Source organism: Aulonocara stuartgranti (assembly GCF_965226115.1).
Source record: "Aulonocara stuartgranti genome assembly, chromosome: 14".
In the NCBI taxonomy this organism is placed as follows: domain Eukaryota; kingdom Metazoa; phylum Chordata; class Actinopteri; order Cichliformes; family Cichlidae; genus Aulonocara; species Aulonocara stuartgranti.
Window position 1 is genome coordinate 19,456,448 of NC_138950.1, and position 14,144 is coordinate 19,470,591.

General features: G+C 39.7%; 1 protein-coding gene across 2 annotated transcripts in view; it reads left to right on the forward strand.

Annotated features, from left to right (window-relative positions):
• grik4 (glutamate receptor, ionotropic, kainate 4) overlaps positions 1 to 14,144 on the forward strand; it is a 384,934-nt gene that overhangs the window by 316,543 nt on the left and 54,247 nt on the right. For both annotated transcript variants that reach the window (XM_082502815.1, XM_082502816.1), the window contains 3 exons: positions 5,713 to 5,874; positions 10,159 to 10,311; positions 11,207 to 11,311. In XM_082502815.1, the coding sequence (XP_082358941.1) occupies positions 5,713 to 5,874; positions 10,159 to 10,311; positions 11,207 to 11,311 (420 nt within the window). The remainder of the gene's footprint in view (positions 1 to 5,712; positions 5,875 to 10,158; positions 10,312 to 11,206; positions 11,312 to 14,144) is intronic.

Genomic DNA, 14,144 nt, shown 5'->3' on the forward strand with positions numbered 1-14,144 from the left:
TAATTTATGTAGAAGCCGGTGAGTCAGTGAACGTGTGACTGCGATTCATTGTTCTGACTCATTTGCCATTATTGCTGCATTCCTGTCTGCTGCCAGTGACCGGTACTTCTCAACTTCAGCAAACTCCATTAATTTTAATGCCACTTTTAACTTCTTTTAAGAAGTTTTTCAAACAGACAAAATGTTCAGATGACTCCAGCTCATTGAAATGCTGAGACCTTTGTTATTCAGCATCTGAAAAAAAGTGACAATATTGAAGCAGCACTCATTCCTTAACATTCCCTGCACAGCATGCATACAAAAGTCTCTATATAGCCAAACTTGCATTTGAAAGGCTTATCTAACAACTTCACATTTCTGGTAGAGATATCGGCGTTTCAGTAACACGGTGTTGTACCACATGCAGCAGAGATGCATCCCAAATCAGCGGAGATCCCTGGTGCCTAAAGAATCAATATAATCTCAGCGTTTCTGTTCCGTTTAGGGAGATGTGATCAATGAGAGAGGACCTGAAGGATGCTGACTGACTTAAAGAAGTTTTTGATTCAATTCCGTATTCACTTATCGGTTTCATACAATTTTTCATTGCAAAGGAATATGTCTGTGCATGGACACGGATGGCAGAGAAGGAGGAGTAGGATTCTTGACAGGGTGTCCACCTATAAGCACCATCAACCCTCCTGGGATCTCATCATTCGCTGACTTCATTGTTATGAACACTGAGTAGTCACACATTTGGGTATTTTTGTAGGTGTGTGTGTGTGTGTGCATATGTGCATGTATGAATGGTCCAGTTATGTGAAAAGACCAAAAAAGAAGAGAAAGAGGAATCGTTGAAAGCCAAAGGATATGAAAAACCATCTAAAATGATGAAAGAGAAACTAAGAGAATAAAAAAGGAGTTGCACATAAAGGGTAGATAAGACAGGGGCGACTAGATTGGGAGGGTTTTCAGAGGGAAAAGGGTGAGAATTGAGGAGGTGAAGCAACAGTTTTTGGTTGGTTGGCTCGGGTCCCGACTGCTGATTGATCTCCAGGTGACAGCCGGTGTCAGGGGCCCTCGGCCAGGCTGTCATTCCCTTGCACTCTTACACCCTCGCAAACCCCCCCCCCCCCCCCCCCCCTCTCATCTTCGCGCTGTCGCTCTCTCTCTCCCGCCAGTGCATTTTAAGCTCTCACTTGTGCCAACTAATCTCTCACCTTCTTCCCTCTCCATTGATTCAACCTCTAGCTCTCTCGCTCTTTTTCTCTCTCTCTTTGCTCCTCATCATCATTCTGTTCGGCCGGCCTTTTCACCCCCTCGGTGGTGACAGTTGGTTTCTCTACTGCTCTCCTCTACCCTCCAGCTCTGCCTTTTTTGTTCTCCCACTGCTGGGAACCAAATGCTAAGCACTGCCCATTTCACACCAACTATTTGCCATGCAAGATGTGCTCGCGTGCAGGGCTTTAGTGTGTGCTTGTGCGTCCCCGTAACACGTATCCAAAAACATGTGTTATGGGGAGAAAACCCATAATATAAATCAATAACGGCTCGGGGTTACGTTAGGCAAGCCTGTGTAATGTCCTCTGAAGTCATGGGATCACAACTCCCCGTCTGTCTGTGTGTTTGAATTTGCATGTGCAAAGTGTCAGCGTCTGTGCCCTGAAAGCCCACAAATGCTGCACACCAGTTTTCTTCAGACACTGCCTCGGGATATTTTTGTGACCTTGGTCTTCAGTGACTACGTGTGTGTTTGCTGCTCAATTATAGGGATTTCATTTTCCTGTGTGTGGGCATGCTCATGCGCCCTCCAGTTTGTTTTTGTGCGTGTGTATGCACATGCATGCAATCAGGAACCCTTGAGGGGCATGTTTAATGATAGGCTCGTTTGCACAGCTCTGACTCTAATGATCTATTAAAGTACACTTAACCAGTAATTATATGGACAGTCCCCAAAGGCTTATGAGGCCCCAAAAGGGCCTGCTGAAGATGGAAGAAAAGCCCACGTATTTAATGGAATGCATGGGAATCGATAATGCTGCGGCTTTAAATTTTGTTTTACGTTTCTAAAGATATTAATGAATGAATAAATAAAGAATAGGTTCAAAGGAGACTTTTCTCCTGCCATGATTACATGCAATGTTAAACTTGAGACAGGGATTAAGTATTCCTCAGGCTTTGCGGAGGAACATGTAATCCCTGTCTTAGCTCTCCTCTTCTTCCCCTGGACTTGCAGGACTGTATATTTAGTTCCAGCCTTGCAATTAAATCCACTTTTACAGTATGACCATTTTACATTGTATGTATTCAAAAGTCAAACGCAAACTTATGAGAGCCAGGCTGATAATTTCTCTGAGTTAAATGTTTTGAAATTCAATAGATACTAAAGATCAGGCAGTCTCTTTCCTAACAAGACCATTAGACCATTATTCTACTCATTAACAGGATTGTCTCCTGAAGTTCAAGAGCAGCTAGAAGCCCCTTAAACTTCAGTGCTACATCCTCTAATAAGGCGATTTTAAATGTGTTTCACGCTCTGCAACTTGAAAGTCATACTGGGCCAGGATGAATAACAATCCAGTCAGGGTGGAATTAAGCAAATAAAGTGTGCTTGCATAGTGATGGAAATGCAGGACTGTAAACACAAACTGCAGGAGCTGTCTTCAGTTAGTGTGTTAACAAAAGCATTCAACAAACACTTCATCGCACACAACAGCCAAACAACACCCTGCTATCTCCTCTGCTTATGTTATTTCACCGTGTAGTTTTGTAAACAAACATTTGAAAAAGCTGTATTTCTTGAAGGAGAAGTCAAACTCTCTAAATATTGTTATAGTCCATATCCATCCACTTTCATGGTATAGATTCAACAAGGTGCTGAAAACATTCGTCAAAGGTTTTGGTCCATATCGACGTGGCAGCAGCACACGACTGCTCCACATTTGTCAGCTGCGCATCCATGAATTTCCAGGTTCTGTTCATCCAAAAGGTGCTCTGTTAGATCAGGTGACTGTGGAGGCCGTTTCAGTAAAGTGAGCTTATTTTCATGTTCGAGAAAATCGTTTGAGATGATCTGAGCTTTTTAAAGTCATGTTTTTTTGCAGGAAGCAGCCATCAGAATTCAAATGCTGATTCTTCCATCAGGCCAGGCAACGTTTATCGAAGCTTCTGTTGTCCAGTTTTAGTGAGTCCATGTAAACTGTTGTGGCACAAAGGCGATCGAGTTGGGAGTTCGCCTTGTAATCGGAAGGTTGCCGGTTCGAGCCCCGGCTCCGACAGTCTCGGTCGTTGTGTCCTTGGGCAAGACACTTCACCCGTTGCCTACTGGTGGTGGTCAGAGGGCCCGGTGGCGCCAGTGTCCAGCAGCCTCGCCTCTGTCAGTGCGCCCCAGGGTGGCTGTGGCTGCAATGTAGCTTGCCATCACCAGTGTGTGAATGGGTGGATGACTGGTTGTGTAAAGCGCTTTGGGGTCCTTAGGGACTAGTAAAAGCGCTATACAAATACAGGCCATTTACCACCCTATGTGGTCTTCTGCTGCTGTATCCCATCTGCTGCCAGGTTTGATGTGTTGTATGTTCAGAGATGCTCTTCTGCATACTGTGATTCTAAGGAGTCACTATTTTAGTTACCTTCCTTTCAGCTGACCTCTGGAATCAACCACTTTCACCCAGTGAGTTTCCACCACAGGATATTTCCTCTTTCTCTGGTCTTACTTTGCAAACCCTGAACATGATTATGTTGGAAAATCCCAGCACTTTCTGAAATACCAGCTTGTCTGGCACCAGCAACATTCAAAGTCACTTAAATGACCCATCTTCCCCCATTTTGATCCTTATTTTTAACTTCTGCAGGTCATCCTGACCTGGTCTACATATATGTAAATGCACTGAATTCCTGCCATGTGATTGGTTGATAGCTATTTGTGTTAATGAGCAGCTGGTCGGTATATACCTGATAAACCATCTTATCATATTCCTAACGAGAATGATTCCCTACTACAGTTAAACTTTATGGAAGCTGTTGCTCACAGTTATGATTTCTGCTGCCCGAGACTGAACTTTAACATCATCAGTCTGATGATTTTTTTTCTCCAGCTGTAGAAATGAAAAAAATGTAAGATGACGTACATGTAATGAGTTTTATTTGTCAGGAGGTAGAAATAAAGATGTTTCAGAACATTGTTATTCATGGTTCACCCTCTAAAGAATTAAGCTCTCACTTTTATTATCAGTGTTTATCAGTGTTGCTTGTTTTTATCATCCGCCTCTTCCGTACACCAGCATAACAAAACATTTGGGATTTCCTGGTTCATGGAAGGTTGGTAATAGGAATAATCAGCCTTCCACTTAAAGGTTAAATATACTCCATCTTCCTTCCCTGAAGTGTGTCTCTGTCATTGCAGTCAACCACCAGTGTCTTCAGAGTGGAGTGATTCATGCTGGTTCTTCTCTTGGTCTAAGAGCTTTTTTCCACCTACCTTCTTATCAGTTATTTAATTCACTGGCCTATTCACTCTTTTTTTGTCTGAATGTCCATTATCTGATTTTCCTAATCCCCTCTCATCCATTTTACCATTTTTCATTTTGCTGTTATTCTGCGCTTCAGAATTTGTAAGCTTTGATCTCCCCGGAGCCCATAAAGCTTTTTGTTTTTTCATTTATTTGTTTATTTATGCTTGTTTGTTTTTTAAGAAGATTTTTACCAAATCCTGATGCCACACATGAGCTGAGTTACTACATAGCAGGAGGTTGCCTCAAGGGATATAGTTAGCAGCTTTTATCATTATTTTTGATTGGCACGTAGTTGTTTGCCCACTGCTGTTGCCTTCTTGCATTTACATACATATTTTGCTCTTTTATTTCTATTTACTTGCAGTGTATTTACTATTTCTACAGACACCATATGGCCATTTGTTCCCAGTGTCACATGCTGCCGCACCCACTCACCATCCCCTCAAACTTCTCTTATCTTCACACTTGTCTTGGTGGCAGGCACAGAGGTAGACTGGGCTTGGTCTGGCTGTCACAAGTTAGATGGCACAAAGGGCTGGAAGGTGAAGGCTGCCACCTGAGGTGGGGTACTGGGTTTTGACACCTCTATTAACCTTCAGGAGACATCCATCCTCAGTCACGCCCCCACCTTCTCTCTCCCCCCTGTTCTTCCTCAGCTCCGTCTCACCCTGCCCCCTGTCTCGTATTCCCCAGGCAGCCGGAAAACAACTTGTCCCTGGAGCAAAAGAGCCAAATAACAAACGACTTGTGTTTTCCTCTCCTCCCAACCTGGATGATTTCAATATGTCATGGATTTCTATCTCAATTATTGGTCTCTGTGACCTTTGTTGTTTTCCCCGAGTCTTTCTCTGTCTGTCTGTCTCTCTAATTGTAACCCATTAGCTTTGCAGTCTGGCAGTCATACCTGTACATTTTTACAGCCAGTGGGAGAAAAAATCCATGGGTGTTGTGCAGCGCTGCTCGGTAAAATTGTGGCTCTGAACAAATTGCTGCAGCTTTCTCATGTCAATCAACCGGAATAATTGTAGTTAATGAAATGTGAATCGGACAGATTAAATCGGATGTAAAATTGCTGAGTGAACAGATGCCCTTTTTTACCTTGACAATAATTCAATATCATTGGTGTAATTTAAACAGATTATGGTAGACTGTAGCAGGGTATGACAGCTCATGGCTAAGCGGAGCCCATAATCTTGTGCCTTACTCTCTTTTCTCCCTATAGGAATTCTCTTTACTCCGACTGGACGACGTGGCGGACCAGCGAGTCAACATAGTTGGTTTTTCCGTCTTCAACAAAACTCATCCCTTCTTCCAGGATTTTGCGCTAAGCCTCAACCGCTCCTGGCAAGAGAACTGTGACCACGCACCCTTCGCCGGCACACCGGTTAGTTCACACAACACAAATACATGACGTTATTTACAGTGAAGACCGAAGTTACAGGAAGAATAATTCAGTCCAAATTAAAAGATAATTAGTTGTTCCAGCATACTTCTCTATCACAAACTTACCAATTAAAACACTGAAGTCGCAGAAACCTCCAAAATACTAGGAGAAATATACAGGGATAGCATTTACTCAGGTAAGTGCTGTAATTTCAGGTGTTGCTGTAGGCCATTGTTGTTTCCCAGACAGCTCATTAGCAGCATTTGGCGCCCTCCTTATTACCTTTAGAATGGCATCTTCCTTGTTGAATTTTCTTCAGAAGAAATGCACACAGGAAAAGCTACTTACCTTCACAGCATCCCCCCTTAAATCAGCCACTGTTCTCATCTAAATGGTCTCTGTAGCTCAACATTTAAAATAGTGTGCACTACCTGTGTGAATGAGTGACTACAAAAAAAGCCTTGTTGCGTATGTGTAAACTGAAGGTGATTGCAGATTTGTTTAAATCTCATGCCGGCTCAGCAGGGCCACAAAATAGCAAAGCACATGCTTGAACATGTCGTACTATTATTATTATTACTACACTCTGACATATTTTACGACATGGCTTATCGAGTTTTCTTTACATCAGACTCACTAAATACAGTGTTGTAAATGCCCTGCACAAACATGAGCGCTATCTGTTTGTGGTTTAGCGCCTGTTTATGAGACTAAAATTTATGACTATTCTCTGACTACCCAGTAATCCCTCTTAAAGCTAGACACTCTCCCACATTTGCTCAATAGTGTCTCTCATTAAAAGCAACTTCTCAGAGTAAGTAGTACAAGTGCACCAGCTATTAGACTACACTTCTGCTCTTGGATAATAGTAAAAAAAAAAAAAAAAGCTTAATGCAGAATTTTTTACCGGCAAAAGATGAATATACGTCACATTACACTGTTGATATAACAAATCAAAGTTTTGATTTTCATCATTTATTAGCTTTGAAGTAAAACAAAGAGGTTTCTTCCTGTTAAAGGGGAGTTTTTTCTTCCCACTGTTGCTAACTGCTTGCTCATACAGGGTTACCTGATTGTTGTTCTTTTTGCTTGGTTTAACATTGTAGGGTTTTGTAGCCTAAATCATAAAGCCCCTTGAGGTAACAGTTGTTGTTAATTGGGATTATGTAAATAAAGTTTAACTGAATTAAATAATTTTATGTATTTTTACATCTTAAACAAAAAAAACCCTTAAAGACAATATTAAAAAGTGATGTAATTTATATATCTGAATTCAATATATTCTCAATATTGAGAAAAGCTGTAATGCAGGTTTGTTTTCATCCTTGTAAATGTTTTTTTTTTAATAAAAATAACCCACCTGAGTGCAAAAAGACTGCCACTACTGCAGATTTATGTTTGCTCGGGGGCTTCATTAGGAGCCAGATATTCAGTAAAGTCAGATTAATGAATGAATCCCCTCTGTTTGAAGTGAAGAGACATTAAAAAATGAAACAAACACTCATCACCCCGTTTTTGCTTCACACAAATTGGATGGTGAAATAGGTTAAGAACAGTTTGAACTAGCATTAAAAATGCTTCTGTGTGCAGTGGGTCACTCACTAAGCTTGCAGCAATTAGGACTTGTGGCTAATTAGCTAATAACCAGAGAGACTAAAGGCTGATGGGAGCAAGAACATGATTAACCCATTTAAACATGCACATGCGTAATATGCTGTCTTTTTAAACGTTCTCTTATAAACAACAAATGCAGCCGCTGACCTATATGTGTGTTAGATTGCACTGATGCATTTAAAGATAAAGGCTTGCACCACATCATCTGAGGAAATGTAGGCAGATAGGTTGAACGTTTATAAGAGAAGAAGGTTTCATGGGAGACAAATTGTGCTGCATTCAAATATCTCGCAATTGATATTTATAGTCTCACATCAGTATTGATTAAAGTAACCGCACATAGAATTTTTCATTAGAGAGTGCAGCTCATTTATATACAAACAGAGTATAACTAGAAGAAGCCTACAGGTCCAAACTGTCAAAACAGCATTCATGAGTTGGACTGTTAGGTACTGAGGTAGACCATAAAACCCCACTTCAATATTTACAGGTTTAGAAATCAAGACCAAGTTTGTTCCTTTAGGTCTGAAGTCATCATTTGCATTGGGAAATTACAAAAAAAAGGAAAAAATTCATGACAGCTGCCTTCAAAGCGTGGAAATGCAATAATTCTGTGTGTTATTGGCTAAGACATTAAAAAAAGCACAGATTTCAGAAGCTGCTGATATGTTCTGTTGTTCAGCTCATGTAATTATAGCCTGCTGATTAAAGTTACTCTTAAAGAATAAAGAGAAAAGAAAGATGTGGTAAAAAAAAGTGAGAGAAACAAGATTGATACATGGGCGCTGTTTGTAAAGTGAAACATGTTGAATTTAACAGCAACATTTTTCCACATTTAGCTCAAAACCTTACAAAAACATGTTTTTTCGAGTCATTTTTTACAACATTTAGTAAAATATTTGTAACTTTTCATATTTAAAACACAATTATAAATGTTAAATCTAAATGTTAAATCTAAATATTATATTTAAATCTAAATGTTAAATGTTAAATCTAAATGTTACACGAAACTAAATATTTAGCTAACATGTATGGATCAACGAAAATACCAAAATAAAAGCTTTATGAAATGTTGACTAAATATTTAGTTTCCTGTAACATTTAGATTTAACATTTAGATTTAACATTTAGATTTAAATATAATTTTTAGATTTAATATTTAAGATTGTGTTTTAAATATGAAAAGTTACAAATTTACTAAATATTTTTTTAAAAATGACTTGAAAACATGTTTTTGTAAGGTTTCGCACTAAATGTGGAAAAATGTTGCCGTTAATTTCAGCATGTTTCACTTTACAAACGGCGCCTCATAGATACACAGATGGGTAAATGCCAACATATTATTAGCTTTACATCAAATTCACAGTACAGTTCCTTGTACAACAATATAAATGGAGACGAACTGAGGAAACATGAGTATGTGTAGCAACAATATTGTCTTCTGTACACAATTGCAGCACTAAAGTCTTCTCCTGTAAAGTAAAGGCTCACAAAATTGAAGATATTTATAGATACGAGTGTAATACATTCACATTGTCATGTTGAGTTAGCAGCCTGGCCTTGGTTCCCACCACAAAGATAAGTCGAACTTAAACAGCATAAACCTGCAGCTGTAATATCCTCACAGTCTCAAAGAGCCAGCTCACCGCAAACTCAACTTTAATTCTTTATATTTGGCCTGAAGCTGCTGAACCACACCATCCAATCATATCACTCTACAGATGATGGTGCTTGTAACAGCATGACAAGATGATCATTGATACATTAATTACATCCCCATCAGGTGATCTGCAGTGTTAGCTTTTTAGTTTTTTGGAGGGTGGGAGGATAGGTGTAGATAGTAATATAAGTAATATAATTGTGAAACAACTCACAAGAAAATGTTTGTGCATTGTTTAATTTTTATTTAATTTTATTTTTTGAAAGATGTAAAATGTAGGAGGCAATCCTGGGGTGAACGGTGCCTTTAATTCGCCAAAAGCATTTGTCAATTCAAGGCTGTGTAATGCATCAGAGTTGTGCTGTTTAATGGCTGTTTAGTTCTGTTTGGCCTCCCAGATTTACTGCGCAGCACCATCCCCCTCAGCCTTCTATCAGCATCAGTTTAATCTGTAGTTCCATTACACAGATGTACAGCACTGAGGCTTGGGATTTTACTGAGAATCTAATGCAAAGCAGCGTGCATTTTAATAAAACGTACATAGCAGGATGCTGTTGCGGTGACTTTGAGGCTGTTTGTACAGAGGAGATGAGAGGAAAAGCTGCTTCTCCCACTGTTTTTTGGCCCAGACTGAGAGAGGCAGGCAGTAATTGGAATGGTCAGGGTGTGCCAGCTTCATTGGGGATAAGAGCAGGAAGGACAGAGTCTCTCCGAGAGATGGAGGGAGAGAGAGATGATTTTCAACGCTGTCAGCAGATCAGAGTCTTTCTAATGATCTAATGGAATAATCTTGTTGCCACACAAGGGATTGGTTAACCCCTCGCTAACCACTAACCGCTGATATGTTACGCTTGTAGTTTGTGTGCTTTGGGTTTTTGCAGCTTTGTGTGTGTGTGTGTGTGTGTGTGTGTGTGTGTGTGTGTGTGTGTGTGTGTGTGTGTGTGTGTGTGTGTGTGTGTGTGTGAGTATGCATAATACATTCACCTGCCTCCTTCCCTCTGCCTCTGCAGCTCTCGTCAGCTTTGCTCTTTGATGCGGTATACGCTGTGGTGGCGGCGGTCCAGGAGTTGAACCGTAGCCAGAACGTCGGAGCCACTCAGCTCTCCTGCAAGTCCTCCAAGATCTGGGAGCACGGCACCAGCCTCATGAATTACCTGAGGATGGTAAGGCTGCTTCTGCTGGAGAATGATTGAGATTACAAGACTGTCCAAGCTTAGTTTCAAGGAATGCTTGAAAATTTTGGAAAAATCTGGATTTTTTTCTTTCCTAGAGTTATGAAAGGGCATTGGTACGGTCATCAGTCAGCTATGTGGCTCTGACCAATAATTTAACAAAATTCATGTACCAGCACCTCTAATATTCACTTTTATCTGCTGTCAGTAAACATATGACAGTTTTGTAATACATTGAGAAGTACTGCCAAAACTCTAAAGCTCACAAATTTTGTTTTGTCAACTCTTGACAAGCATCAGAAACTCCTGGAAGTCACTGAGGCTGTCCCCAAAAAGTAGCTTGTCCGATAATACTTGTTGAGCTTTTCATTACTGCTTTTCTTCTATCTTTCTTTGCGTGCTAATTGGATATTTTAAAGTCTAGATATTTTTACCGACAGCAGATAATGTCCGTGCTGTCTTCTTCTTTAACGATATGCTTCCTATCGACTAGGTCAGTTTATCTCATCTCTACATTATACTGAGACACAGTGGAGGAGGAGAGATAAAGATGTGCTGTCAGGGAATAAAATGTGTTTTCCTGTTAGGGCGAAATGACTGTAAGTGACTGAAATACTTAAATGTGACACGTGTTCGATATCAGACCATTTGTCTTTCTCACTCTGAGAAAGAGGACACAACTAATCACTCTCCTTTTTTGCCCTAAATTGAAGCTGTTACCAGCTTGTCTCCATATTCTTATTTTAAATATGACAAATAGTGCTCAGGCGGCTCATACAGAGACAGCAGCAGTAAAGTAACCTCAAGTCATATTCACAATAGGTACCGCCGAGAGGGAAGCAGACGGGATATCTTTTAACATGTGTGCCGTCTCTTTGTTGGATAGGTAGAATTGGAAGGTCTAACAGGGCACATTGAATTCAACAGCAAAGGACAGCGGTCTAACTATGCCCTGAGGATCATGCAGAACAGCAAGGACGGCCTGAGGCAGGTAAAGTACCTCCATCACACAGATCTGATGCTGAAATTATCTTTCTTTAGATTAAATAGGTTTAGGTTCAGCTAACACTAGCACTTCCTAGCGGTGGTAAAATGTTCGTGAGATTGGTTAAAAAGATTTATACACAGGTTTCTTATTATTTCTTTAGTGACCCACACAGATTTGCTCTTTAGATATACACTGGCTATAATATAAATGTTATTGCTGAACACAAAGCGCTCCGGCACAGTCCTGTTCCCAGTAGAGCAGTACTTTGGGCAAATGTTTCAGTTGTCTTTATAGCAGTAAGGCAACTGAAGCTGGATTGTGCAGCAGGGAGCTGTGATAACGCTTGTTCAGCTGACATCTCTTGGAGCAAACACTCTCCATTATCCTACTTGCAAAAGGTTGAGTTTCCAGAGGACAAAAGTAAATACTAAGCGTGCCTCTTTGAAGGTGAATCATATTTTTGTGGGAAATAAATTTAGGTAACCACAGATGTCACCTTTAAAGTCAGCTTAGCTGCTGCTCTTTTTATTATTAGTTTTAGAAACATGGCTATATATATGCCAATACTAATGTCATATGGATCAATTAAAAAAAAATATCTGAAATGTAACTGTTACAAAATTACCAGTTAACAATATAAACCTGAGGCTAAACGTGATCTTTCTTTGTGGACGAATACAAAACCGAGAACTCAAAGCAAAGTTGAAAACCAGCCGAAGTTCTGTTAGCAGTGTTATGTAGGTGTTTGCCTTGGGTGCAGTTTGGATTTCACCATCACGGTATTTTGTGCAGTAAAAATAAACGTAATGACCATATCTCCACTCCTCAAAAGCTGTAGACCACTTGTTATTTTCCTTCTCCCTGCATAGGAACGGAAATCAAGTGATTAACTCAAGTGCTGAGGAAGAAAAGAAGCAAAATTTAGGGGGGAAACAAAGCTAGATTTTTTTATCTGTCTATCTGTTTTTTCTATCTGCCCACCTTGCAGATAACTGAAGCACCGTTACAACGCACGTAACAACAATAATAACTGTAACTACTGTATTTATCGCTAAATTTACAACAGTAATGTGTTACATTACTGAACTACTGAAAAATGTTGTGGATTACAGTAGCACGTTACACCGAACATAGGCTGGGAGTATGTGGAAGTAGCAGAGCTATTATTGACTCTGATTAAATAAAAAAAATTAAAAAAAATCAAAAGAAATGAATCCAAAAACTGAGGAAAAACAGTCTCAAATCCAAAGGATAAACTCAAACACTTGGAATTCCAGGAATGAAGTAGGGAGATCACATAGGGAACACTAGGAATGACAGAACAGATGCACAATATGCAAACTGAAGCTATACTGTAAATACACACGAGGTACCAAGGGAATTGAAACAGGAGTGAAACTAACCATAGCTGAACACAATTAAGGTAAAAGACAAGAAGTAAAGCTAGAGACAACACATGGTCGACAAAAACTATAAGAAAAAATCGAAGCTGAAACTAAGAGCTTAAGACTCAGAATACAAAATCATGTTCAAGTGTGAAGTATGAAAGTGAACTAAAAATCAAACAGAATCAGGGTCCAAGACCAATTCAGTGTATGCCTGGGTACATCATTTCATATAGTTCCTAATAGATTAAGGACATTTACAGGGATTACAAAGAATATAAAGGGTCAGTAATCAAATGTAAGTGATGAAAAGCTTTTAGCAGCATTGAATATGGTCTGTTAATGAATGGATAACACAGCTTCTGGTGCATTTGAGCTATGTTCTATATCTATTATTCAGGGGCTGAAGATGTTATAGCAGAGCTTTTTGATGCTTCATCTGAAGGATTACCAAATTTGAAAGCATTAGGCCTCAGATCTCTAATATCTGACTTGCAGCAACTGTTTGTTCCTGCAAAGAGGAATTTTTAAAACCCCATAAAGAGGTTTTAGCATAAGTTTCTTTTATAACCAGTCTTGTTATATGGCTCTTAATTTTCTACAGCGTAAGCGGTCTTTTTTAATTTATTTGTCAGAAATGGGAAAATGCAGAACACTGACTCTTGTCCTTTTCTGTCTGCTGACCAATCATATTAAAGTTCACTGTTACTCTCCAGAGTCTCATTTTAAAACCTGTTCAAAAAGTTTGGATAGCCATAAATCCTATAATCAAAACTGTCACCCCAGCACATTTTATCTTTGGAAAAAATGTCTGAATATTAAAATGAATTTGAAATTCATAAAATTTGTCTACTTATGTCTGCCCGATAAAGAACCCCTGGCCAAATGTTTGGTAAAGCAGGGAAAAACAAAAACACTGTTTCAAATTCAAGACTTGCTGGGGGGACGTTTATTCAAGCAAATTGATAGCCCACTGTACCCTCCCATCCATCAGCTCCATCTCCAAATGCCCAGTGGGGCCAAGCCGTCACCAGCATTAAAAAGCTGTGGGTGATCTCCCAGGTACAAATCTTGGTTATATGTGAGGCAGAAAGGATTCAAAGGCAAACATCATCACACAAGCAGCAAAAGTTTTGAGAATCTGTCTGTTGTCATGTTTGCTTTTATGGTAGCAGCCTGGTAACTTTGGGCTTTAGAATATTTACAAAGATAGCACCTCTCACATGAGACACACAAGTATAGTTTATAGTTTTGTACACTGATGTTTTGCAACAGGCACTGCAGTGTGGTTCATGTAGGAAACTGAGTAATGTGCGTAATACAGTTAAAAGGTTCTGACTGTGTATGAAATGGCTTATATATGACAGTGCGTCAAATTTTATACATGCATACAGGGACATGACATTTCCTTTAAAAATAAAATGGGTATTTTTATCCATAAACACTTCAGT